This window comes from Schistocerca nitens, chromosome 2 (assembly GCF_023898315.1).
Source record: "Schistocerca nitens isolate TAMUIC-IGC-003100 chromosome 2, iqSchNite1.1, whole genome shotgun sequence".
NCBI lineage: Eukaryota > Metazoa > Arthropoda > Insecta > Orthoptera > Acrididae > Schistocerca > Schistocerca nitens.
The window spans coordinates 72,369,713-72,396,265 of record NC_064615.1 but is presented as its reverse complement, the minus strand read 5'-3'; the positions used below and the strand labels follow the sequence as shown (position 1 = coordinate 72,396,265).

General features: G+C 39.9%; 1 protein-coding gene across 1 annotated transcript in view; it reads left to right on the top strand.

Annotated features, from left to right (window-relative positions):
- Positions 1-25,572, top strand: part of LOC126234839 (protein artichoke) — a 360,491-nt gene extending 334,919 nt beyond the window's left edge. The window contains exons 13-16 of the mRNA XM_049943581.1: positions 5,548-5,732; positions 22,673-23,021; positions 23,106-24,359; positions 24,449-25,572. Of these exons, the coding sequence (XP_049799538.1) occupies positions 5,548-5,732; positions 22,673-23,021; positions 23,106-24,359; positions 24,449-24,906 (2,246 nt within the window). The 3' untranslated portion in view covers positions 24,907-25,572. The remainder of the gene's footprint in view (positions 1-5,547; positions 5,733-22,672; positions 23,022-23,105; positions 24,360-24,448) is intronic.
- Positions 25,573-26,553: the final 981 nt, after the last annotated feature.

Below are 26,553 nucleotides of genomic sequence, written 5' to 3'. Positions count from 1 at the left end.
GCTTCCAACCAGAGACAATCATGGTATCGAAGGGCCGTCTCGAGGGTGCGGTGCCATCTCTCCACCAACCCATTGCTTTGTGGGTGATAGGTGGTACTGTGTATTTTTTTAATATCACAGATATTGCAGAGGATGGTGAAAAGGGAGGATACGAACTGTTAACGCTGATCAGTGGTGATAGTGGTCGGACACCCGAAATGAGCGATCTCTGCAGGTATGTTAGGGAGAGGGACAGCGTCGACCCAGCGAGAGATAGTTGATAAGATATATCTATTGCCCTCTGAAGGAGGAAGAGGCCCGATCAGATCAATATGTACGTGACAGATTTGTCCTGCGGGAATGTCGAACTTGCCCAGAGGCAGGGAGGTGTGGTGGCTGATATTGTTTTGCTGGCAAGTGATGCAGCTGCGTGGCCAGGTTTGACAGTCCCATTTGATGTTCTTCCAAACAAAACATTCTGACAAGAGATGTGTGGTGGCTTGAACACCCGGGTGGGCTACGTTATAAAGGGCATCGAAAACCTGTCGGTGCAGCCCAGGTGGGAGCAAAGGGCATACGGTGCTGGTCAAAGAATCACACCACACCTCGTTGGAAATTCCAGGAAATTTAGCCTTTGTGAAAGCAAGTGATGTTTGTGGGTCTCGTAGGAAAGCCTGAGAATCTTCATCAGATGCTTGGAGGGAGGCCAGATCGGAAAGATCAACGATGTGGGAAACAGCACTGATCCATGAGAAGAAATCCGCAGTGACGTTATCCACACCCTTGATGTAACGGACGTCCATTTGAAACCAGATCAAAGTGGTGGTAATGTAGAGGGGGTGGGTCCTCAGGTGGGTTGCAGAATGCTTCTGCCAGTGGTTTGTGATCAGTGAGGACGAAAAACGAATGTCTCTTGACGTCGGGGCGGAAATGTTTGATTACCTCATAAACAGCAAGGAGCTCTCTATTGAATGCAGAATATTTTCTTTGAGCCGTAGATAGTTTCTTGGAGAAGAAATGAAGGGGAGATACTGTGTCGCCCTTGCATTGTTGCAACACTGCCCCCACCGCGATGTCGCTGGCGTCCATAGTGATGGATAACTCAGCCGAGGGGTCAGGGTGGGTGAGTGTCACAGTGTGAGCTAAACAAGTCTTCAGAGCCTTGAAGGCCTCTAGCACTGGAGCAGTCCAAGGGACGGGTTTGATACCAGAAGTTTGTTTGCCTGATAGCGTGTCCGTCAGGGGTGCCTGAACAGTGGCGGCAGAAGGCAGATGGTGACGATAGTAATTGATGGCGTAACTCTTTGTAAGTAGCTGGGGGTGAAGAAACGATGAAACTCAGTGAGTGAAGTTGTGCTTCCATATCTTCGAACAAGGCATTGTTTGGCGTGGTCATTGCATAGTGCATATAACCTGTTGCATAAACATCTGCGCAGAAGAGGTGCAACACAAATGAACTGCAGGGTCACCACTGTGGGAATGGTATCAGTAATCGGGATATAGAAAATTTAATTCCCATATATATCATAGCTTGTATATATGTTTGCAGAGGGAATGTACATAAAACTTAATGGGGTCGTTGTGGGGGTGTTGTGAGGGTGACATGGTATTAGAAGGTGGAAAGTGTACACTTTCCACCTTCTAATACCATGTCACCCTCACAACACCCCCACAACAACCCCATTAAGTTTTATTTACATTCCCTCCGCAAACGTGCCTTTGCCCTTTTAAATATATTTTTCCCACGTGGAATGTTTCCCTCTATTATATAGCTCGTATATATTTACACTTGATGCTGTGTCCGTACAGAATAAAGTATAACAAAGAACTCACTAAAGTAAAGTTAAGATGGAGGCTCGACAGAGCACCTAGAGTTCACAGATATTAAGTCTCGTGGTTGATACGAACTATCAATGCCACAATTGCTCTTACAGTTCTTCTCAATGTATGTTTGTCATCCAGTTGGTGCAAAAAAATTGCATGTGTACCTGTGGTTGTTTTACCCTTTGCAAAATAATCAGTAAAATACCTGTAGAATCCCAGAAATCACTGACTACAAACTTTCTGGCAAATTAAAAAGGATTCACATTTTTTTGTTGCAGGTTACCTGTTCCCATTTACTGCTTTGAGTGCTGTTTCATTGATGGTGTGAAGTGGTGGTTCCAGAAGTCATTCATTGTAACAAACTGAAGCATGAAATCAGTTAAACTCTTCTTAAAGCACTCCTGATCTTGCAGAGGAAAGCATTTTTGCACTAAATGATTTTCAAGATTGAAAAAAAAATGCAGCATTTATCTTCCATACAGCTTTCTGATATTTAATTTACATTCAACACGTACCATACTTTTTTTTCCTGAGGTGCTTATGGTGTGAACTACTCCTTATACCTTTAATCTCTGACAATTCAGTAACATTTTGTGCACTACCACAGTTGTTTCATCCATGGCTGTAGTTCAGGGAAATCCTTCACTTGGACCACCTTCAATATTAATACAGCTACATCTAAATTCGATCATCCATTTATGAACTGTTGAAAATGAAGCAGCAAATTCCTTATAAATGTTTACCAACTATGATATTTTGTTAGAAATGAACCCTCCAACAAAGAATTAAATGAGAGCAAGCTACGCCAATTTATTCATTTCAACAAAACATTACTACTTTTAATGCTATACAAGCAATCTACTCTGCAGACCTAGTTTACGTATGAAGTTGCTAGGCTTCCAAATGGATAACTAAGTGGTGTGCCACTTGCAAGTGGACAAGTTTCCCAAAAAACTGAATTCTGGCTGTCTTGCACATATTAAGTTCACTCTTTGTATTGGCCTCTGTACACCTAACCAGCATAACAGTCCCATTCCAAGACCCACAAACACCAAAATATTTTTTCCCTGTGTTGCACAAAAGACTGGATCAGCTACCACTTGTGCAATGAAAACAATTCTGGGGAGATCAAGTGTCAGTAAGGCTCCATCTGTGGTGTAATTCTATTGATTTTTCCTATCATGGTCGTTTTGTAAGATTTATGTGAAATGAAGTAAAGAATCACAGGACTCTTCTTAGAATAACTGCATTCAGAATTTTAACGGTAAACTTCTCTATGATGCCTCTGTGGCAGTGTCTGCAACTGGAGTTACAGAGTGTCCCCATGACACTGTGCTTACTAAATGAACACTAGATGAAATGTAACACCCAACTTTGGATCTTCTTTATATCCTTTATTAATCATACCTGGTAAGTTCCTAGACCAACAAGTAATACTTGTGGGAATGACCAACAGAAAATGACAAAGAATGTCAGAGAAAGTGTGCAATTGAGTTTGCCTTATTTCACTTCTGTAGCAGTGCAGAAGCTCTGTAAATTGATTGTGCAGTCATCACTATTTGCAGTGGGTACTAAGATTATACTGAAAGGAAAGGTAACAGTTGTCTGTGGAACCATGTTAGGTGACCAGCTTCATTAGGTGGCACAGACATTGTGCCAAATAGGGTATTGTGTCTTTCAAAATGAAAATGACTCCATTCATATGACCGAAATGCCTATGACTGGTTTGGTGAACTAGCATATGAAACAATGTCTTCTTTGAAAATTGTTAATCTGAATCTCTCAAGCAGTTGTAACACTTTCTTTGCAGCAATTGGTATAAAACTATGTGGACCACCATTCAGAATTTTAATTTTCCTAAGGAATATTCAGACAGTTTTGGATGCTAAATTTGACCCAACTCCATATTAATTGCATTTTCATACGAATTTTGCCCTACCTTTCTGTCCTTCACAGTGTTTATTTTGTATTTCGATTTGTGTACCACTAAAATAAAAATTAAAATCTAAACATAATTTATAATCATTTAAATGTGATTAGATGTTATACTACAAGCTACTCAAGACTTAGCAAAAGGGTAGATATGTCCATAGTAAGTGGAATGATGCCAACACTCAGCCCTCCTCTCTTTATGAATCACACTGTCAATAAATGGTTGAGAAACTCAACAGTGCTCTAATAGATTACTCATCAAATTCTATTAAAATTTTCAGGTTAGTTAATCCCAAAATAAATACAGTTTACAGTGTATTTCTTAAGAAAAAACTGATAGCACAGGTACCCACTCCCATTTACAGGGAGGGCAACTCAATTGATCAACAGAATTAATCATTTATATCTCTCTGTAGCAGAATTCTAGAAAATATCCTGATTTCAAACATAAAGACATCCCTGAATTGGGTGCTCTTCACCCAGTCATCCAGCACATATTCTGCAATGCTGACCACACAAAAACTAATAGGTTTCAGTCCTGGTCCGGCACACAGTTTTAATCTGCCAAGAAGTTTCAAATCAGCACACACTCCACAGCATAGTGAAAATTCATTCTCGTGACTCATTTTCTCCTAAGATACAAAGATTAAGGTGATGCACTGTTCCCAGGTAATGCACTGTTCCCCTTTATATGTAGCTGGAGCCAGTCGAAACAGACACTGCTGACCACATCTTTCAGGTGATGCCTAGTGTTGATAGAAAGTGCCAGTTTGTTTACCATTATGAACAAAATTATTTTTAAAGCAGAATTTTACATGCCCATTTAATAGTGTGGTCCCAGATTAGCCTACTGCAATATTTGTTTTTTATATAACTGTGCATTTGGTTTCAGATTTACTGCTATCTTGAAATTCTGAATAAATCTTTGTAGCAGGTGCCAATCATATAGATTTCATTTCCGTTGGAGTTGTACTTCTACTGGAAACAGAGTCTTCAAGTAATTTCAGTTTTGTTACAAAGGAATACACCATACCCCTTTTAACAAATGGTTATATTGTATTCCAGCTTTCAATATTACAACCATTAATAACAGGTAATATTGCTTGTTCATTCAGTTTGACATCAGACAACAGTCTTTGATAGTCCATGGAAGAATGATTTAATTGACAGTTCTGTCAACTTGTCATGGAATGCTTCTTACTCAATGGTGGACCTCGCTGCTCCAACCCAGGACACTGAATCACAGAACAAAAACAAAACCCCATAAGCATCGCAACTCGTAATAATAATGCAAATGCCCAAACACCATACCACCTTGAAGCCATGCAGTATCCATCCGTATGATATCTTGTTCAAAAACAAATTATAAAAACTTCCAGTTCCCTATGCTAAAGTATTTAAAAAATGGTAGCAACTGTTGACCATCATTCATAGGCTAGGTAGACATAAGGTCAAGCTAAGCAAGAAAATGAAATTATTTCCCCCTCATTCTGTGGTGTTGTGTCCTCAATTAACTAAAATCCTGGGTGACTTTTTTACTTACTTTGTGAACAATTTCTATCACCCTTTTCTCTCTCTCTCTCTCTCTCTCTCTCTCTTTTTTTTAATCTCATAATAATAATGATGACTCCATTAAATCATCAATGCTGATCTCAGAAAGCAAAGTATAGATGTTATTGTTGAAGTATTGTTTGACACCCTTCATCATGGCTTCAGTGAGATCTTGAGACTCCAGCATTTTGAAATCTTACAAAGGCTTATAATTTTCAATATGTGACGAGTAAACCTATTTTTTTATGTTGTACATTCCAGACGAAGCAATATACGGAGCACCTCACCTGTTGCTGTTGAACCTGAGCCACAATGCTCTGACTGGTCTAGAGAGAGCTGGTATTAAGGGACTGAAGTCTCTTGAGGTCCTCGACCTCAGTAACAATCAATTGTCACATATTCCTGGAAGTTCATTAACTGGAATGGATTGGCTAGTTGAACTCAAGGTATAAAAGAGCAATAAAATAACAATTTAATAGTTTTCTATGTGCTGCAAAAACTGCAATCAGAAATAACTAGCTGCATTAGTAGTGCAATATTTATTGTTGAAGCAGTGGTTTTTCATTAGAGTGATATCGCGATGCACTTAGATATAGATTAGGATTCTGTCGTAAGTAGCATTACAGGTAGTTGCTTAAGCTCAGCGATATTAGAGTGTGACTAGGATTCTTAATTTAATGTAACAGCCATTAAATCTGTAGGCTTTTAAAAATGGAGAGACACACAGCATTTCTTCTTGCATCCAGGATTCATAAAAATTCAAAAATGAATTGATTGTCATATGTGGGGTGTGAATGGTGAAGTTTTCTGTATTGGTATATTTTCCCTCAAATTATGCCAGCTAATTTATTCTTAACTTCATACAAGATACATAAATTTTGAAAAAAAGTTTATAGACTTTATCAACATATCTTGTCACTGAAACTTCCTAGACCAGGAAGCTGAGTGCTTCTTTTGCTAGAGAGCAATGAATCTCAAATGTACCTTTAACAACAATGAACAGTATTGCTGTATTGCTCACTGATTATCACAAGAATGGTTTACGTTTGGTGATATTTCACTTTATAAAACTATACTGCGAGTGTAAAAACTCTTTATTCTTTGGGCTAATTTTGCTGGAAGCCACAGGTGACAGCCAAAAAGTGCCAATAGCAGCTTATGGTTGGTGACCAAGTGAAATTTATTTTTGTATAAGAAAACTTGGAATTTCTTAGGGGCACAAAATATGGTTAGGGCTTCCTTTCTATTTTGTGAGTAGTTTAGCTGTACAGAAGTTAAAATTTTGGAGACACACTTGATCAGTTATTCTGCACTACTGCAATTTTTTATGCCTAATATGGCTCTGATACCATATTGTGATGCATCATCAATTGTGAGCACATGTTGTTTTTCACGTGTAATAGTTCCTAGGTGTGATGCTAAGAAAGATACACCTTTCTTTTGCAGTGTATTTAATGAGTGTGCAATTTCTGCTGCTTTGGGAATGAATTGCTAGTAATAATTGATTTTCCCCAAAAACGACTACCCTTCTTTTATGTTTCATAGATTATCATTTGCAACCAAGTGCTCTAGTGTGATAGATGGGTGTGGCCAGGGCCACTTTAAGGCCCAAGTGACACAAATCACCGCTTGGGGCACCAAGCTGGGACAGGTGCTAGAGGCACCATTTGTATACAATGTGTATCACAATTCATAGCAAAAACTGATACAGGTGAAAATGTATGAGGGGAAAACGGGTAGGGGCAAATAATAAGTTGCTTGTGTGGTCCCAAGCTGACCCTGGATGTGGCCTAAGTATTCAATGCTAGTCTGGAAACAGGAAGTTTTATTTCAGACCAACTGATTTGAGCTCAGTGAACAGTGCCCTTAGATTTGTGATTTCCTTCAGCATTGCTTTCAGTGACTTCATCTAAATAATTAGTGCAGGACAGAATTACTTACATGAGTCATTTTAAAATTACGGAAAAACAATAGCTACAGATACAGTAATCCATGGAAGCTTCGAGCATCCACACCATCACAAACATGTAGATTTCTATTTGACAGTGCATTGCCTCATATCTGTTAAATTGTATGAGTCTGCATTTTAAACATATCTACAGACCATCAAACTATTCAGTTATGGCTACAGCTCTGCCCTGATTGATAATATACCGTGAAAAAAGAAATGCATAAAATTACACCACTTCTGCATGCTGATCAACAGTGACAGCAGTTACAAAAACTGATGCATCATCCCATATGTTGGCCAAATTTCAGTTAGTCTCACAAAAAAGTTAATCTCACTACTACAGACCTGAATTTTATAATACAGACAGCATATCAACATTTTTATTCAACAGTAAAGACGAATTACAAACCTTCATGCAAAGTAGTGTGTACTAAAGCATACACAAGCACACTGGAAAAGTATATGTGGGTTGTTCAGGTAGTGTGATGGCAGTTGGGTTATCTGAACACAAGAGAAGCTGAAGATTAAAAAGATTGAACCTCGGCCCATCATCTTAACAGAAAACCAACCATATGATGTGGATTGTGATGTTTTAAACTCTGTTAAAAAAAGCAGAAAGATGATCCTACAGGAAATACTCGAAATCTATATACGTAGAATCCCAGCTTAGCAGTAAATGGTGAAATTCACTTTCCTTTTTTCTGTTCAGTTAAATTAAGTTTTAGTTGTACAAATATTGCATTAAAATTGTAAATTCAATTTTTTACAATTTTTTGTTGACTGTATCTCCACATAAAAGAACTTTTTTTTTAATTTATTTTTTTAATTTATTTTTTTTTTATTTTTTTTTTTAGTGAAATGTAACTGTTTCTTTGTGCCATACGAATGTGATACTTTCCTATGTAAGCATTCTATATGTCATCATTTTTGCGTGTTCTGTATAAATAATGCCTATGTAAGTCACACATGATTTTATACATGTTTGCAAAATTCAGTTGTCATCTGACAATGGTCTAAGAAGCCAAAGGCAGGTTCATGACCAAATAAATATAATTTGCAGAACATTAGGCATGTCTCCTGTTTGATAGTGTGTATGTCCTATCAAGCATCAACAGAAAATTCAGTTACTAAGTGGCGGCAGAATACACAAGAAAATACTATTATGATTGGCAAGCTTTTGGAGCCAGTGGCTCCTTCTTTGGGCAAAAGGGTTGAAGGGGAAGGAAGAAGGGTGAAGGAAAAGGACTAGAGAAGTCTAGGAAAAGGGGTAGATTTTGGGAAAGTCACCCAGAACCGCGGGTCAGAGGAGACTCACTGTACGGGTAAGTACGGTCTCCACTAACCCATGGTTCTGGGTGACTTTCCCAAAATCCACCCCTTTTTCTAGACCTCTCCAGTCCTTTTCCTTCACCCTTCTTCCTTCCCCTTCAATCCTTCTGCCTGAAAAAAGCTTGCCAATCACAACAGTCTTTTATGTGCGTGTTCTGCTGCCGCTTAGTGAGTAGATTTTTCATCTATCCAATTAAATAATTTATATCTAAAAACAAAGATGATGTGACTTACCAAACGAAAGTGCTGGCAGGTCGATAGACACACAAACAAACACAAACATACACACAAAATTCAAGCTTTCCCAACCAACGGTTACTTCATCAGGAAAGGGGGAAGGAGAGGGAAAGACAAAATGATGTGGGTTTTAAGGGAGAGGGTAAGGAGTCATTCCAATCCCAGGAGCGGAAAGACTTACCTTAGGGGGAAAAAAGGACAGGTATACAATCACACACACACACATATCCATCTGCACATACACAGACACAAGCAGACATTTTTAAAGGCAAAGAGTTTGGGCAGAGATGTCAGTCGAGGTGGAAGTACAGACGCAAAGGTGTTGTTGAAAGACAGGTGAGGTATGAGCGGCGGCAACTTGAAATTAGCGGAGGTAGAGGCCTGGCGGATAACGAGAGGAGAGGATATACTGAAGGGCAAGTTCCCATCTCCGGAGTTCTGACAGGTTGGTGTTAGTGGGAAGTATCCAGATAACCCGGACGGTGTAACACTGTGCCAAGATGTGCTGGCCGTGCACCAAGGCATGTTTAGCCCCAGGGTGATCCTCATTACCAACAAACACTGTTTGCCTGTGTCCATTCATGCAAATGGACAGTTTGTTGCTGGTCATTCCCACATAGAAAGCTTCACAGTGTAGGCAGCTCAGTTGGTAAATCACGTGGGTGCTTTCATACGTGGCTCTGCCTTTGATCGTGTACACCTTCCGGGTTACAGGACTGGAGTAGGTGGTGGTGGGAGGGTGCATGGGACAGGTTTTACACCGGGGGCAGTTACAAGGGCAGGAGCCAGAGGGTAGGGAAGGTGGTTTGGGGATTTCATAGGGATGAACTAAGAGGTTACGAAGGTTAGGTGGACGACGGAAAGACACTCTTGGTGGAGTGGGGAGGATTTCATGAAGGATGGATCTCATTTCAGGGCAGGATTTGAGGAAGTCGTATCCCTGCTGGAGAGCCACATTCAGAGTCTGATCCAGTCCCGGAAAGTATCCTGTCACAAGTGGGGCACTTTTGTGGTTCTTCTGTGGGAGGTTCTGAGTTTGAGGGGATGAGGCAGTGGCTCTGGTTATTTGCTTCTGTACCAGGTCGGGAGGGTAGTTGCGGGATGCGAAAGCTGTTTTCAGGTTGTTGGTGTAATGGTTCAGGGATTCTGGACTGGAGCAGATTCGTTTACCACAAAGACCTAGGCTGTAGGGAAGGGACCATTTGATGTGGAATGGGTGGCAGCTGTCATAATGGAGGTACTGTTGCTTGTTGGTGGGTTTGATGTGGACAGACGTATGAAGCTGGCCATTGGACAGATGGAGGTCAACGTCAAGGAAAGTGGCGTGGGATTTGGAATAGGACCAGGTGAATCTGATGGAACCAAAGGAGTTGAGGTTGGAGAGGAAATTCTGGAGTTCTTCTTCACTGTGAGTCCAGATCATGAAGATGTCATCAATAAATCTGTACCAAACTTTGGGTTGGCAGGCCTGGGTAACCAAGAAGGCTTCCTCTAAGCGACCCATGAATAGGTTGGCGTACGAGGGGGCCATCCTGGTACCATGGCTGTTCCCTTTAATTGTTGGTATGTCTGGCCTTCAAAAGTGAAGAAGTTGTGGGTCAGGATGAAGCTGGCTAAGGTAATGAGGAAAGAGGTTTTAGGTAGGGTGGCAGGTGATCAGCATGAAAGGAAGTGCTCCATCATAGCGAGGCCCTGGACATGCGGAATATTTGTGTATAAGGAAGTGGCATCAATGGTTACAAGGATGGTTTCCGGGGGTAACAGATTGGGTAAGGATTCCAGGCGTTTGAGAAAGTGGTTGGTGTCTTTGATGAAGGATGGGAGACTGCATGTAATGGGTTGAAGGTGTTGATCTACGTAGGCAGAGATACGTTCTGTGGGGGCTTGGTAACCAGCTACAATGGGGCGGCCGGGATGATTGGGTTTGTGAATTTTAGGAAGAAGGTAGAAGGTAGGGGTGCGGGGTGTTGGTGGGGTCAGGAGGTTGATGGAGTCAGGTGAAAGGTTTTGTAGGGGGCCTAAGGTTCTGAGGATTCCTTGAAGCTCCACCTGGACTTCAGGAATGGGATTACATTGGCAAACTTTGTATGTGGTGTTGTCTGAAAGCTGACGCAGTCCCTCAGCCACATACTCCCGACGATCAAGTACCACGGTCATGGAACCCTTGTCCGCCAGAAGAATGACGATGAATCGGTTAGCCTTCAGATCACGGATAGCTTGGGCTTCAGCAGTGGTGATGTTGGAAGCAGAATTAAGGTTTTTTAAGAAGGATTGAGAGGCAAGGCTGGAAGTCAGAAATTCCTGGAAGGTTTGGAGAGGGTGATTTTGAGGAAGAGGAGGTGGGTCCCGCTCCGACGGAGGATGGAACTGTTCCAGGCGGGGTTCAATTTGGATAGTGTCTTGGGGAGTTGGATCATTAGGAGTAGGATTAGGATCATTTTTCTTCATGGCAAAGTGATATTTCCAGCAGAGAGTACCAGTGTAGGACAGTAAATCTTTGACGAGGGCTGTTTGGTTGAATCTGGGAGTGGGGCTGAAGGTGAGGCCTTTGGATAGGACAGAGGTTTCGGATTGGGAGAGAGGTTTGGAGGAAAGGTTAACTACTGAATTTAGGGTGTTGTGGTTCCAGATTGTGTTGATTGGAATTTTGAGGTTTTGGAGGGAGTGGAGCTGGAAGTGGGAGATTGAGTAGATGGGAGAGACTGGGTTTGTGTGCAATGAGAGGAGGTTGAGGTTTGCTGGAAAGGTTGTGAAGGGTGAGTGAGTTGCCTTTCCGGGGGTGGGAAACCAGGAGATTGGATAGTATTTTGAGGTGGAGGGTGGCATGATGTTCTAATTTGCGGTTGGCCTGTAGGAGGATGCTCTGAACAGCCGGTGTGGATGTGAGAGAGGAAAGATTGAGGACTTTTATTAAGGATAGGAGTTGACGGGTGTGTTCGTTGGCTGAGTTGATGTGTAGGTGAAGGATTAGGTGGGTGAGGGCAATGGATTGTTCAGTTTGGAACTGGTATAGGGACTGATGGAAAGAATGGTTGCAGCCAGAGATGGGAACTTTAAGTGTGAGGCCTTTGGGGGTAATGCCAAATGTCAGACAAGCCTGAGAAAATAAAATATGGGAGCGTAATCTGGCTAGGGCGAAGGCATGTTTGCGGAGGGAATGTAAATAAAACTTAATGGGGTCGTTGTGGGGGTGTTGTGAGGGTGACATGGTATTAGAAGGTGGAAAGTGTAACATGAGGCTGAAATAAAAATGAAAATAAAAATATATGGGGAGAGATAAAGGTGAACTAGAAAGCAACTGGAGATATGGTGTGAAAAAAGGCGAAAAAGTGTTGGTTAAAGCTGGGCTATGTTGATCCTGTGGTGAACTTGGGTTGGTAGACAACGATGTGCCTAAAGGTTAGGTGGTTGTGTTGCCGCCAAAACACGTTAAAGGGTGGAGAAATTCGGGAAAATTTCGAAAAAACTACGTGTAAATGTATTAAAAGGAGTGGTGTTGTGGTGGCCGATTACGATAACGGGGGCTAACAATTGTCTGACGAAGAAATAATGACGTTAAAACCTGTGGGAAGCGGCTAAAAATGATCAGTGATGTGGGAAAAAACAGAAATGGAAATAAAGCGAAAGTTATTAGAACTAGCCGAAATGGTTGTTTAATAGGTGAAAGGAACTGTTTTTGAACTAGAAACGGTGGATTTTATAGGAGCGGTAGTGTTGAAAGCGGAAAAAAAAGTTTTTTGGTTATGGTTTGGAAGTGGGTTACGTATTATTGAGTATATATATGCGGGATAAAATTGTATAGTAGATTACGGTAAAAAGGAGAAGGTGAATACAAAGTGAAACTACTGGCAAAAACAGAAAAAACAGAAAAATAATTTTATCAGTAATTGATTGTTTTCATTGTTATGGAAAATTCAGTTAATATTATTACAAATAACTTTGGAAAATAGGCAGTGGTCAGGCTTTGTCAAAAGATAGGCACTACAGCAATATGAAAAGCCAAACGGTTTATTTATCACCATTGTGTTTTGCGAATATTCATCATGCAAAAGCTCTAGACAGGTGTAGGCCAAATCTGCTTTGGAGAAATATTCACCCCTTGCTAAATTTGCTAATAGTTCCTTGAGTCATGGACTGGTGGTGTAACTGAGCACAGATTATGTGTTGATTATAGACTTAAAAAAAAATCAGAAATGAAAAGACTGAATCCTTAATTACAAGGTCCAAACAGATTTAAAGCATGTAGTTCAAAGGTTTCTTGGGTATGGAACTGTTTGCAGATATGGCTGTTAAATAGCAAGTGTGACTTGCCTATAAGCAGCAAATTATCCTTAGCTTGGAATTGGTTGGTTTTTGTGTGTGACTAAATGGCAAACATTTGATAGTGGTGGAGATCTCAAATGATGATGCATTTCTAGGTTTGTGAGGTATGCTGTTGCCCTCACGCAGACTAAATTGTACCTGTATTTCTTGTATATCCAGCATAAAGTGAAACTTATATGAGATGACCAACTCAGCAAAAGCCTTTACACTGTTTACTTGCATCAGCATTTTTTTTGTTTCTGCAATTAAGTGCTCGGCCTGAGCGAGGCAAACAATGGCTATGTGGTCTTGCTTGATGTACAGAATGCTTATAGTGAATGTGTGTGGACAGGATGTTCACTTATGTTGTCTAAAACTTTCTGAGAAAGAATGCAGGAGGTTTTGGAAGCAGCTGTTTGTCAACATGGCACTGTTGGAATATTGGACAATGCTAAAATGGCAATGGACAACATCAAAGTTTAGGATTATTGGACTGTGTACACTGTACTGTTATAAAATGTACTTCTGCCATCTCAGGTAAATATTCAAATTGTTGGTCTGCATTTGAGACACTCTGAATGTTAGGGCTGTAGCCTTTGCCTTGTTAACTGTAGGGTCCTCTAATGTAAGGCTTCCTGATCTATTTCTCCATCAGGACTGGAACAGACATCAAAATTGTTTATAAGAGAGTAGGTGTCTCCTCTTGACACTCAGGACTAGAATACCTGTTGGGTTGCAAATGGAATTTGTAACCCACATACGAGGGTTGCCCAGTAAATAATGCCCCATATTTTTTTTCTCCAGAAGTATTTATTCCACAACAATCAAATTTACATATGTGAAAGACTGATGTTTTGTCTACTTGCTTTATTTTTCCACATAATCTCCTTCAAGTTCGACGGCCTTTTTCCAGCGAGACACAAGAGCGTGTATTCCCTGCCGGTAAAAATCTTTACTCTGCCTACGGAGCCAGGTTGTCACTTCGTGAATCACTTCTTCGTCATCGGCAAAACGTCTTCCACGAATGAAATTCTTCATTGGCCCAAACAAGTGAAAGTCTGAAGGAGCCAAATCGGGGCTGTAGGGTGGATGGGGTAACACTATCCAACCCAGTTTCGCGATGTGTTCACAAGTCCTCAAACTTGTGTGAGGACGAGCGTTATCATGCTGAATCAAAACATCCTGTGGGTTAACATGACGCCCAAGGCGCCGGAAGCGCTGCTTAAGTTTGTCTAATGTTTTGACATAAGCCTCTGAATTAATGGTACTGCCTTTTGGCATCACATCAATGAGAATTACGCCCTCGCAATCCCAAAACACAGTCATCATGACTTTTCCGGCTGAAGGACCTGTTTTGAATTTTTTCTTCTGTGGAGAATAAGCATGACGCCATTCCATCGATTGTCTTTTTGTTTCGGGCTCAAAATGATGCACCCAAGTTTCATCACCTGTCACAATCCGTGACAAAAAGGCCTCCCCGTCAACGTGAAAGCGTCGCAACAAATCGAAAGAAATGTCTTTTCTTTGGGATTTGTGATCGACAGTAAGACACCCAGGAACCCATCTTGCACACACTTTTGAGTATCCAAGCTGATTGATAATCACATCCACACTTCCTTTGCTTACTGACAACTCCAGTGCCAATTGTCGAGTCGTAATGCGTCGATCCCGTCGAATGAGAACATCAGCCCGCTGCAACATGTCAGGCGTGACAGCCGTGGGAGGCCTTCCCGACCGCGGCAAATCTCGGAGCTCCGCAGCACCGCCCTCTGATGCTTTCACCCTCTGTGCCCAGCGACCAACAGTACTCCTATCGACTGCAGATGTTCCGTAGACGTTGCACAAGCGTTTATGAATATTGCCCACGGTTTCTTCCTCTGCTACGAGAAATTCAATCACTGCACGTTGTTTCTGACGGATGTCACTTGCAGACGCCATTTTAGAACATTCCTACACCACCGCTCTCTGTCGGAGGAAATTGAAACTTTGCGTACACACGCGGGAAACTTCAAATAACTCGCACCTAAAGTTTCACATTTCTAATATTTTTTATTTCGGAGAAAAAAAATATGGGGCATTATTTACTGGGCAACCCTCGTAGATTGACAACCCCAGCTCAATATGGTTGTTCTGGCCTCTTGGTGTAGATAGTAAAATTCTAGCTTGGTTGCAATAATGTGGCACCTCTTGCTTTAATATGAACTAAGCATTGCAAAAATGTCATTGAAAGATAACACTCGTGGTTCAACTGTGGAGCTACCTTCTTCGACAATTCAGAAGTTTCTGATATGCTCAAGACAGGAAAAATTATTTGTTTTGCATTCAGCTTAAGCAAGTAGGGACTTCAGGAAGTACATTACACATGGCATCCCATGCTAAGTCCTTTGCACAAGAGTGGTGCATTGTCAGAAGAGAGTATATGTTCCAGGTTTCCTGCAGATGCAGTTCATCTGTCGTCTGGATAACATGCACATCACAGTGTGCAACTGAAATGGCACAACAACTGGAAACATACTCCAAAATTGAAGTACACAGGACAGTATGATTCTTGTTGCAAAAGGTCTAAATTGCACACTGATTCACCACAAAATACTGGTATTTTATGGACCAAATGCAATGTTGCATGCAGCTGTAATGAAATCGTGCCAACAATTTGTCCAAGGCTGCATATATGGGAGTGTGGTGATCAGGAAGATCAGATCATGCATCATGTGATTACCATCTTTTCAGCAAATGGACAGAATATCTGGGAGAAAGGGATTTTCCAATGATGAGAATGTTCACACAATGGTTCTCAAATGGCTCTGTGGCCAAAGAGCAGATTTCTATTGTCAGGGAATTGAAGAATTGGTACAATTTTTTGAATGGGGTTTACAGAGACTTGGTAATTATGTTGGAAAATTGTGTAATGTATCTGTGTCACTTTAAAGAGTAGTGCAGCATTCAAAAAATGTTACTTGGTCTGCCATAACAATGTGCAACTTACTTCTTGAAATCCCCTTGTACCTGTTAAGCTTTGAAGTGGAGCATAATCCACTGTGCATATATGTCTCAGTCTTCACACATATCTTGGAAAGAAAGGAATATAAAGGAGAAGACGGACCATTGTCAAAACACACACACACACACACACACACACACACACACACACACACACACACACACACACAAAGAAAAAAAAATCAGTAACAGCATTGCGATCTTATTTAGAACATGTTTGTTGTAGCTGAACTTCCTGCAGCATTTTCAGTTATTGCTGCTACTAGGAGTGTTCCAATAATTGAGACTACAAATCAAACTACAACCTGCATCAAGGGTACAAAAATCTTTGCTCCTGCTGTTTTGTTGTAGGAATAGAGTTTATTTTTTAAAAAAGAAATGCCTATACAGAAATAGGGAATGCCTGTATGGAAATAAGGGCACAAAGTGTAATAGCTAGGCCCAGCTGTTTTGCAGTTATCAGAAAAAAAATAGAAATAGGCTGTGAGTTCATCATTAGATCTACATCTGCATCTGGATCAGGAGATAACTGAAGTAGCCCCTACACCATAATCTGAAGTAGTCCCCCTCACCAGAATCATATGATCACTTTGTTGAAATAGTACAGAAATGCTCATGGATGGCTAGTCTTTGACCTTTCAGAATAAATCGCATACAGAGGCTTACTCCAAGCACAAAACAACAACAACTTTTTTTAGAAGATCATGAAGCCAGGAAACAACTTTAGCTGGCCCAACACTTAACAATTTAAGCACCGAAATCAAAAGAGGGAATTGGTATATCTCATGGAAGAATTAGATATGTCCAGATGTAGTCAAAAAGCATGGAGACTGCTGAGGAGATTAAATAATGATTCAACCAAGAAATCTGTACATGCCAATATTTCTGCTGATCAAATGGTTACATGCACAACACTGGAAGAGGAAATCTGTGATCTTCCTCAGAGTTTACTCAAGAAGATTTGGAGTGGGCAATATCCCATGATAAATTTCATAAACCTGCTGGCCCAAATGATATCAGAGTTGAAGAAATAAAACATTTTGGTGCAAAAACATACAATTGGCTTCCCTATGTTTCTTCAATAATTGTCTCAGTACATGTACAAAGTTATGTAGGGAATCTCAAGTAGTTGCAAATCTGAAACAATGAAAGCAGGCTGATGACCTAAGAAGTCACCGATCTTTGAACAAATGATCCATAATAGACTCTCAGAAGCAGCTGAATACCACTTAATCCCACAACAAACTTGGATTTAGATTCAGAAAGTACTGCACTGCATAGATAGTGTCAGAAGTTCCATGCGGCTTTTCGTGGATGATGCTGTAGTATACAGAGAAGTTGCTGTTGTGACTTAGCAAGACAGCCAAGTCACAACGAGAGGAAGCCGAAAGGCACGCGTTAAGCTCACGCAGATTGGCGTGAGGTCTGGAACAGTTAAAAAGAAATGAGAACTTAGAAAATGGACGCAGTTGCTGTAATACTTAACTTTAATCCACATTTGTAGAACATCGCTCTTGATGATACATGCTTCACAATATTAATTATCAAAGCTATGGCGCCTTGCTAGGTCGTAGCCAATGACTTAGCTGAAGGCTATGCTAACTATCGTCTCGGCAAATGAGAGCGTATTTGTCAGTGTGGCTTCGCTAGCAAAGTCTGCTGTACAACTGGGGGCGAGTGCCAGGACGTCTCTCTAGACCTGCCGTGTGGTGGCGCTCGGTCTGCAATTACTGACAGGGGCGACACGCGGGTCCGACGTATACTAATGGACCGCAGCCGATTTAAAGGCTACCACCTAGCAAGTGTGGTGTCTGGCGGTGACACCACATTTGCAGCATTAGAAAATTGTAGCAAAATGCAGGAAGATCTGCAGCGGATAGGCACATGGTGCAGGAAGTGGCAACTGACCCTTAACATAGACAAATGTAATGTATTGCGAATACATAGAAAGAAGGATCCTTTATTGTATGATTATATGATAGCAGAACAAACACTGGTAGCAGTTACTTCTGTAAAATATCTGGGAGTATGCGTGCGGAACGATTTGAAGTGGAATGATCATATAAAATTAATTGTTGGTAAGGTGGGTACCAGGTTGAGATTCATTGGGAAAGTCCTTAGAAAATGTAGTCCATCAACAAAGGAGGTGGCTTACTAAACACTCGTTCGACCTATACTTGAGTACTGCTCATCAGTGTGGGATCCATACCAGATCGGGTTGACAGAGGAGATAGAGAAGATCCAAAGAAGAGTGGCGCGTTTCATCACAGCGTTATTTGGCAAGCTTGATAACATTACGGAGATGTTTAGCAAACTCAAGTGGCAGACTCTGCAAGGAAGGCGCTCTGTATCGCGGTGTAGCTTGCTGTCCAGGTTTCGAGAGGGTGCGTTTCTGGATGAGGTATCGAATATATTGCTTCCCCCTACTTATACCTCCCGAGGAGATCACGAATGTAAAATTAGAGACATGCGAGCGCGCACAGAGGCTTTCCGGCAGTCGTTCTTCCCGCAAACTATACACGACTGGAACAGGAAAGTGAGGTCATGACAGTGGCACGTAAAGTGCCCTCCGCCACACACTGTTGGGTGGCTTGCGGAGTATAAATGTAGATGTAGATTAAATCTAACCCAGCATACTGAAGACAGTTTAGAGACAAGAAAGGTCACCAGGAAAGCATTTATTGATCTAACAGCAACTTACAACACAATCAACCATCAAATGCTTCTGCACAAAATGTATGAAATAATGATTACCATCTTACACAAATGATTCAAGATATCCTTCAAAATAGGTTTGCCGTAGAATTTTTAGGTCGACAGAGAGTTCAAAAGAATGAGTTACCACAGGGCAGTGTTTAGGTGCCTCTATTATTTAATATCTATACCAATGATCAACCCCTGCCTAATAACACACAAAGTTTCAGTTATGCTGATGATCTCACCCTCTCCTCCCAAAGTGACATCTTTGAACAGTTGGAACTAAATCTTAGTGCTGCTTTGGAGGAGTTAGTATTTATCTAACTCCTCCAAGGCAGCATTAAGATTCAGTTACACTTGTTCAAAGGTCTCACTTTGGGAGGAGAGGGTGAGATCATCAGCATAGATAAAACTTTGTGTGCTGCTGTAAGAACCAGTTAAAATCAAATCCCATCAAAGCACCCGTGTGGGGATACGATCGGAGGAACAGGCAAGTTGTCAAGAAACTTTGAGTTACTTGGAGAGGAGCACAGCCGGAATGCAGTTTCCAGGCCAAATATCTAGAGGTCACTCTTGACTGTGCATCGACTTTCAAGCAGCACTGGATAAATGTAAAAGAAAAAGTATCTGCCAAAAACAACATCTTGTGCAAAATTACAGAAAAATCCTGAGGTGTGACAGTTAAAACTACAGCTTTACCTTTTTTGTTGTTATGCAACAGGTGAATATGTTATCCCTGCTTGTTAAAATTCTGCCCATGCTAAGCAAGTGGATATCACTCTTCATGAGTTGTGTACACTCATTAGTGGATGTCTGAAATCCGGAGATTATATGGTCACCATCCTCCTCCTTAAAGACTGGCATCCAGGAAAAGTTTCATGAAGGCAACACATAACATTGACCAGTATACAGGTTTTTGATTATCTACGTGGAAGATGATGTCTGAACACAACTGGATGACACCATCAGAAAATCTAGCTGCTGGTTTCACTGAAGAATGGCCTGTTTTGAAAACTCTGAACAGGCTCAGAGCAAGGTCAAAAGACAGTATGAAGAAAAGGTCTTATTCCACATCGTCAGTCATGTGGAGTTCAACAAAGTATGAAAAACTTAATACCATTGTAGACTGTATCGTGAAAATGTGCTATTGTCTTGACATTTTAAATTAGTAATTAGTTTATAAGTGATATTACATATGCATTTTGCATGCTGAAGTTTGATGCTTTTGGTGCAAACAAATAGATCTGGATAATTTTACATACACTAGCCCAGCATTCCAGAAATTGAAATAGGCCACGAGTTCATCTGAGAGAAGTGTAGATATAGTGGCAAGTGAAGTTTGCAGGATTGACCCAAGACATTTACCAAAATCATTGTGCAGTTACTTGACTGCATGACAGTCACAACAAGAAAGAGATGTTGTACCACACACCTCTGACACAAACAGTACCATCCGGAGAGTTTCCAAGGCCCTTTAAAAGTTTGCTCTGGTAAATAATTTGGCAATCCCCAAATGGCGGGAGCACTGGACTGTGTACTTCAGTGAAGCTGATGACTGATGGGTATACTCTTCAGGATGAAAAAAACTGCCTTTGGAACAATCCCTAATCATAAAGCATGACAAGAGATACTGAAAGTTGTAAATTTTTTACAGCATAGGTGATAATTGTGTGTTAAGGAGAGCAGCTGGTTGGTGGTAGAAACAAATTTATTCAACTCATTGGAGTTTTTGCACTGGTTAGGCATGACATTGCCTGCTTATAAAGGCCATGGTAACATTATCAGGATTTGGGTATAGAGATACAGGAATCATACTCAGAACATAGGTTGAAACCACCATAAAGAGACTAGGGAGGCTATTTGGTAGTAGTGTGTTTCATATTTTATGGTATGTGAAGGAAGTTTCTGGCAACTTGGAAGACTAGGTAGGATTAGCAAGCCACTCAGAATTATGAATGTTTAATTGTGGTAAGGGAAGGGCAAGGGAACTGGATAAGAATGAAGGGGGATGTGTGTGTAGGACATAAGTAAATAAGATTGCTTTCTTAGATGGTGTTGGTACTGCTGTTCTGGCTGTTGGAGGAGAAAGGACTTTATCTATGAGAGGAAATGGAGGAAACAACCATGACAAAGCAAAATGATTTTTCGAAAGGGGCAGAGGCAGTTAAGCAATGCCTGTGGTGGATGATGTAACTGTGTAGGACAAAGCTGGTGAGGGTCAGTGACTGGTGGAACCAGAAGAGGAAGATGTTTCTGAAATGGTGGTTGGTAGTCAAAGTTAACAATTTTTATGGTGTGTCTAGCGGGAGGAATACCAAGAATTGGGTAGAATTTCAGAAGATATAGTGGGACTGGATTAGGACAATTTTGAATTATCTGATATGGCAGAAGTAAAATGAGCAAGGATTCATGATAGGGCTAGTCAGGGAAAGTAAAATACTGTATTTGAAAATAAGGATAATGTACAAGAGAAACAGAACCCAGGGTAAAAATAAGTGCCAGATCCAAGATAGTGGCAGGTTTCTGCACAGCAGTCACTTTTATGTTTGGCTGTGAGAACACCAAGTCTTCAAATTATGTAACACTCATTGACCAATATGCATGGGGGAAGTCTGCACTGTAGAGGAGAAGCAAGAAATGTAAAAAAGAAGAAATGCACAACAAATGAGCTGTAGACAAGAAATGCAAGACAGTAACACAGCGTGCAGACATTAGTCGAATAAGTCAAGATTTTTAACATTGCAATACTTTAGCACAATAGATTGTTTCATATTTTATGTTGTTCACTCACTCACTTACACACACTCCAGCTAAAACTCTTTTCTTGATACCAGTGTTTCATTCTGACAGACTGTAGTACAGTAAGTATACTTGACTCATGTCCATGTCATGAAGTATAACTCCCAGACACATTTCAATACTCACAAGTAAGATTATGCAATATGGTGGCACTATGTCCTGATATAATTTATGTCCAGTGCATCTCATCTCAATAATCAGTATTTAAATTTACTGAGAGTTTTTCAGTTGTGTTTTATAAACACTCAAAATGCAATGCAAAGCATCCTATTAGCCTTCTTTATACAGTACTTAGGTTCCAGCCTTTTCCAAACAGTATTGCCATATTTTATTCTTCAACAATCAGAGGTCATGCCATGCAGCAAATTAAACTGTGATGCAAATACTTAGAAAAATGGTTCTAAAGAATATCAAAAATGGTAAAAAAACTACAAACAATATAAAACAACAAATCCCCAGCCTTCAGACTCAGAGTTTCTCTTTTGAATGTTATAGGGGAAAAAAAGAAGCAGATGAAAGAAATCAGAATTTAGGTGAAGTACATAAAGATCATAAAAAAAAAGAAAAATTACAAAAACATCAAACAAGGGAAAGGCACTAACTAGAGAAGAAACTGAATGCATTGGACAACTGAGTTTTCTTCAGCCAGGATTCCATTACTTCAATTTTTATTTCTCACAGATTTTGTGTTTATATCATATTATAAGGTCACTGGTGGTTTCCTCTCAACAACTTCTATCACATTCCTTCTCTACTCCTTATCTCTAAGCCCCTATTCAGAGTAACTGAGGCTTCAATCCGTCATTGTTTTAAATTGCCACCTATGCTTCCTTGGCTTCCTCTATACATGGAAACTGTCTTTCAGTCATCTATGTATAGGATATTGCTGAGGTACAACACAGGTAATAAATAATAGAGCTTATGCCACAAAGCTCCTTGAGTGTAAACTTCAGAAAAAAACAAATTTGTAAAAAAGGAAAAAAGAATGTTTTTCTTTATGCTATTTCATATAGCTATAAAACAGATGCTACTAGTAAGCCGTATACATATTAACAAATACACTTGTTTCAGATGGACAACAACAGAATATGTGCAATACAAGGATCGCCCTTCAATGAAATGCCAAGGCTTCGCTTCCTCAGCCTCAGAAACAATAAAATGACATCATTTCCAGAACCAACTTTTAAAAAGCTAAGGAGCAATTTTGCTGTGCTCGATATAGCTGGTAATCCCATCTCATGTACCTGCAACTCACTTTGGCTTCAGAATTGGATGAGAGAAGCACCTGGAAGTGATTTGTATTGTTCTGATGGTTCATTGCTAAAGGATGCAAGGTTGTCACGCCAAGAATGTAAGGGTGAACAAATAACTGAAAAATTTGCACCAGGATGTGACAGTGAACTGACAGCTGGGAATTCTGGTAAATATTATCATCCTCATTAATATTTAAAATGTATTACTGCTGTTTTTTTCTGTTATTCTTATGAGTATTTTTATATTTCAGTGCAAGGAACATCTCAAGTATTGTCTACTTGGGTTGAAAACTCTCCTACACAAGAGCCGCATCCTTTGCCTCAAGATTCTGGATACTTTTATGATGATTTTGTAGAATACCAGTATGAAGATATGAATAATACAGAAAATAATGCAAGCCTCTCAGCTACCTCTACAAATATAAACACCTTAACTCCTGGTTTTACCAATCAAGATGATAGTCTGTCTTCACACTATATATCTGGTGACACACCAACATTTTATGCGGGCACACAAAATAAGAGAAACAAGACAAGTACTGATGATATTGTTCCAATAAAAATACCACAGCATGTGCCCCCAAGTACTAGTGGTATAACATTTTTTGGGATTCCTCTACCAAGCCTTAGCCTTGGAGGACTGTGGGGTTCATCAAGGAAAGCAGACTCAGGTCCTGCAGAGGTGAGATTTGTTGGGGCAAGAGGGAAAGTGCACATACCACCACCAACAGCACCACAAATACAAAATGGTGGCTTCATACCAATGTTGCCAGAATCTGGTGGCTTCACACCAATTGCTAACCCACAACTCAAACAAGAAATGAGAGAAATGTTACCTAGTATTCATTTAAAAACAAATAATAAAACAATTAATCTCACTTCTCAGCAAATGCCTAATAATACTTTGATCTCACAACGAAACATATCAGTTACAAGTCACATGGAAAAGAAAATAACATTACCACAGATACAAGAAGATAAGAAATTCATTAGTCAAAAACAGATTCTCCCAGCTGATGATAATGAAATGAAGAAGGTAACAGAGTTTAAATCAGGAGAAAATATCAACCCTGAACTTCCACTTAAACCAGATTTTATGGATCCACTCACAATTATCAGCAACTTTCCTCTAACAAAAGGACTTTTATCAAGCAAGTCTGAGTTTAGTGAAAAAGACAGCCAGTTAGTGACTTACACTCACGTTAATACTTCATTGCCAAACCAAAGACATATTACGCTAAGTTCAAATACCTCTGACAATCACGCTCTTTTATCGAAGGAAGTGAATTACAGCCAGCAAGTATTACAACAGACATCTGTGCCATCACATTTTGGAACCCCAAGTAATATTCAGAAGAAATCTCAACATTCATCAATAAAACAGCATGACCTAATGGCTGACAATAACCAAACAGCAGCAGTTTTAAATATGGCAAAATTTTTGACTGAGACATTTGCAACAGGGCACTATAATAATACTTCTCAAACTACAACCTCAACACCAGGTAAACTGAAAATAATTACAGATTGTTCAAATTTTCAAATAGTCTAAACCTCTTTATGTATTACATCTCTGTTTTGTTGCGCTGCACAGGTTCAACAACTACAAGGAATACACTGCAGTCATTGCAAGGTGGCCTCTCAATTGCAGCTGATACTTCAGAAGATTCAGTGAAAATTTTGCAAGCGCCATCATCATTGTCAAGTCTACTGATTCCACAAGAGCCATCGAGGCCACCTACAGGGAAATCCACTATCACAAAAGTCTTAACACCACCCCAGTTATCTCCAGGTCCTGAGCCAGTAGAAGATTACCTTCGAGGACCTGAACCAAACACAAATCCCAGATCTGCAGAAGATCCTCCTGCAGTCAGACCACCAGCAGAGACTGTGTGGAGACACAATAGTTCCATAGACTGGTACTTCAGAAACTACAATAATACTGAGCTGGAACCCTATGTCGGTCATGGAAGAAGACGCATGACTAACCAACAACCACGGGTTAAAACCTCTATCCTTGTTCTGATTCTAATGACAGTGCATATTATGTGAAGAGAGTGTGTGATCTCAGACATTCTACACAGAGACAAATTTCCAATAGAAAAAATTATTTCTAAGTAAAAAAGAAGCTATGTACAAAATAAAATTTAAGCCATTGCAAAACAAAGCTATGGCAGATGAATAACAAAAAGAATGTGAATATATGAATATATAAGGAACTCCACTACTTGCTTGTGTGCTAGTATAGCTTTATATCTTTACTTTATGATGATATTTTTATGGTGTTTTATATCATGTTTAGCATTAATTTAATATTTCAAAAGTGCAAAGAGGCACTTTCACAACTGTAATCTAGTCTATGGACAGTAATTTGTATAAAAGGTGATACCAATGAGCTTTTCTTCATACAGTAGCGACATTAGTTTGGGAACATCTGCCAAGAATCAGAGTCAGAGAACAGAGCTGGAAGTGAAAGAACAACCTAAAAGGCCAGACATTCTGCTTAATAATTTAATATAAATTGTAACTGCAGTCTTAACATAATTGTCCATTAAAACTGAAGAGTTCATTCTCTGGTTTAGTTCCTATGAGTTTATACAACAGGTTGGAGCATGAAATATCTCCTACCGAGAAGGCAGTGTACATTGTTTATATAAAAAGAATTATTATAATGTCATTAAACTTAATGTGGTACAATAGAACATGCTTAGTATGACAGTGTTGTTGGCATATACCTTTTTCCATAAATACTCTGGAGTTATTGATATTTCTATGGTACGAATCCTATTACAACCTCTGTATACACATTATATTGCTGGTTTGTAGTGAACTTTAGATAATCCAACAAAAAGTCACATCAGGTTGTGAGTGGCTACTTTAACCAGAAAACATTATGAATATCAATGTGACTTGAAGCACAATCAAACTGGTGTGTAAATACAAAACTGAAAACTGTGTTTGCAACATGCATATTATCCTTGTCTTTAAAAAAAATGTGTGGGTTTTGATAGCTACATTAATGAAAACATACAGTTCTCTAGGATCTTAACAAAACATCATTGTTCAATAATTCAGCAATTAAAATGCATGTTCTATTGTTTGTCCTACGCTTGGTTACAATGTTATTCTATATCCAAATTGAAATGCTGCATTCTCTTAAGTGACAAGAAAACAGCAGGTTAGGTGCTTAATGTGGACAAGTAACTGTACTAATAATTGTGGAAAATGGAGCCCACTGCATCTTAAACAAGAAACCAATATATCTCTTTCCTAGCTGAATTTTCTGTGTCCACAAGAATAATGTTGCTTCCGTAATCTGCGAAAATGACAGTCCTACTTATCCTTCACTAACTTTTGTATGTACCAGTCCATTTGCACTTTGACATGTGCTACCATCTACCAAATAATGCAAAGTACAATGCAAATTACCAAAAAAGGGAATATTATATACATAAAACATTCAGTAACATAAAACATTTAGCTACTTTTGACGGTTTGTTTCACATCCTGTTCAATTCATTTCAACTTTCCACTCAATTCATAAACAAAAGTAAGGCACTGAGAACAAGATCAGAGTTCAAATCAAAATATTTGGTTTTAATCTTTTAGATATCTATTGAGCAACTAAGTTACACTTACAGTAAGTAGAAGCTTTTAATAAATTTCATAGACATAGCTTGAAACTGATTTTTGGCCCAC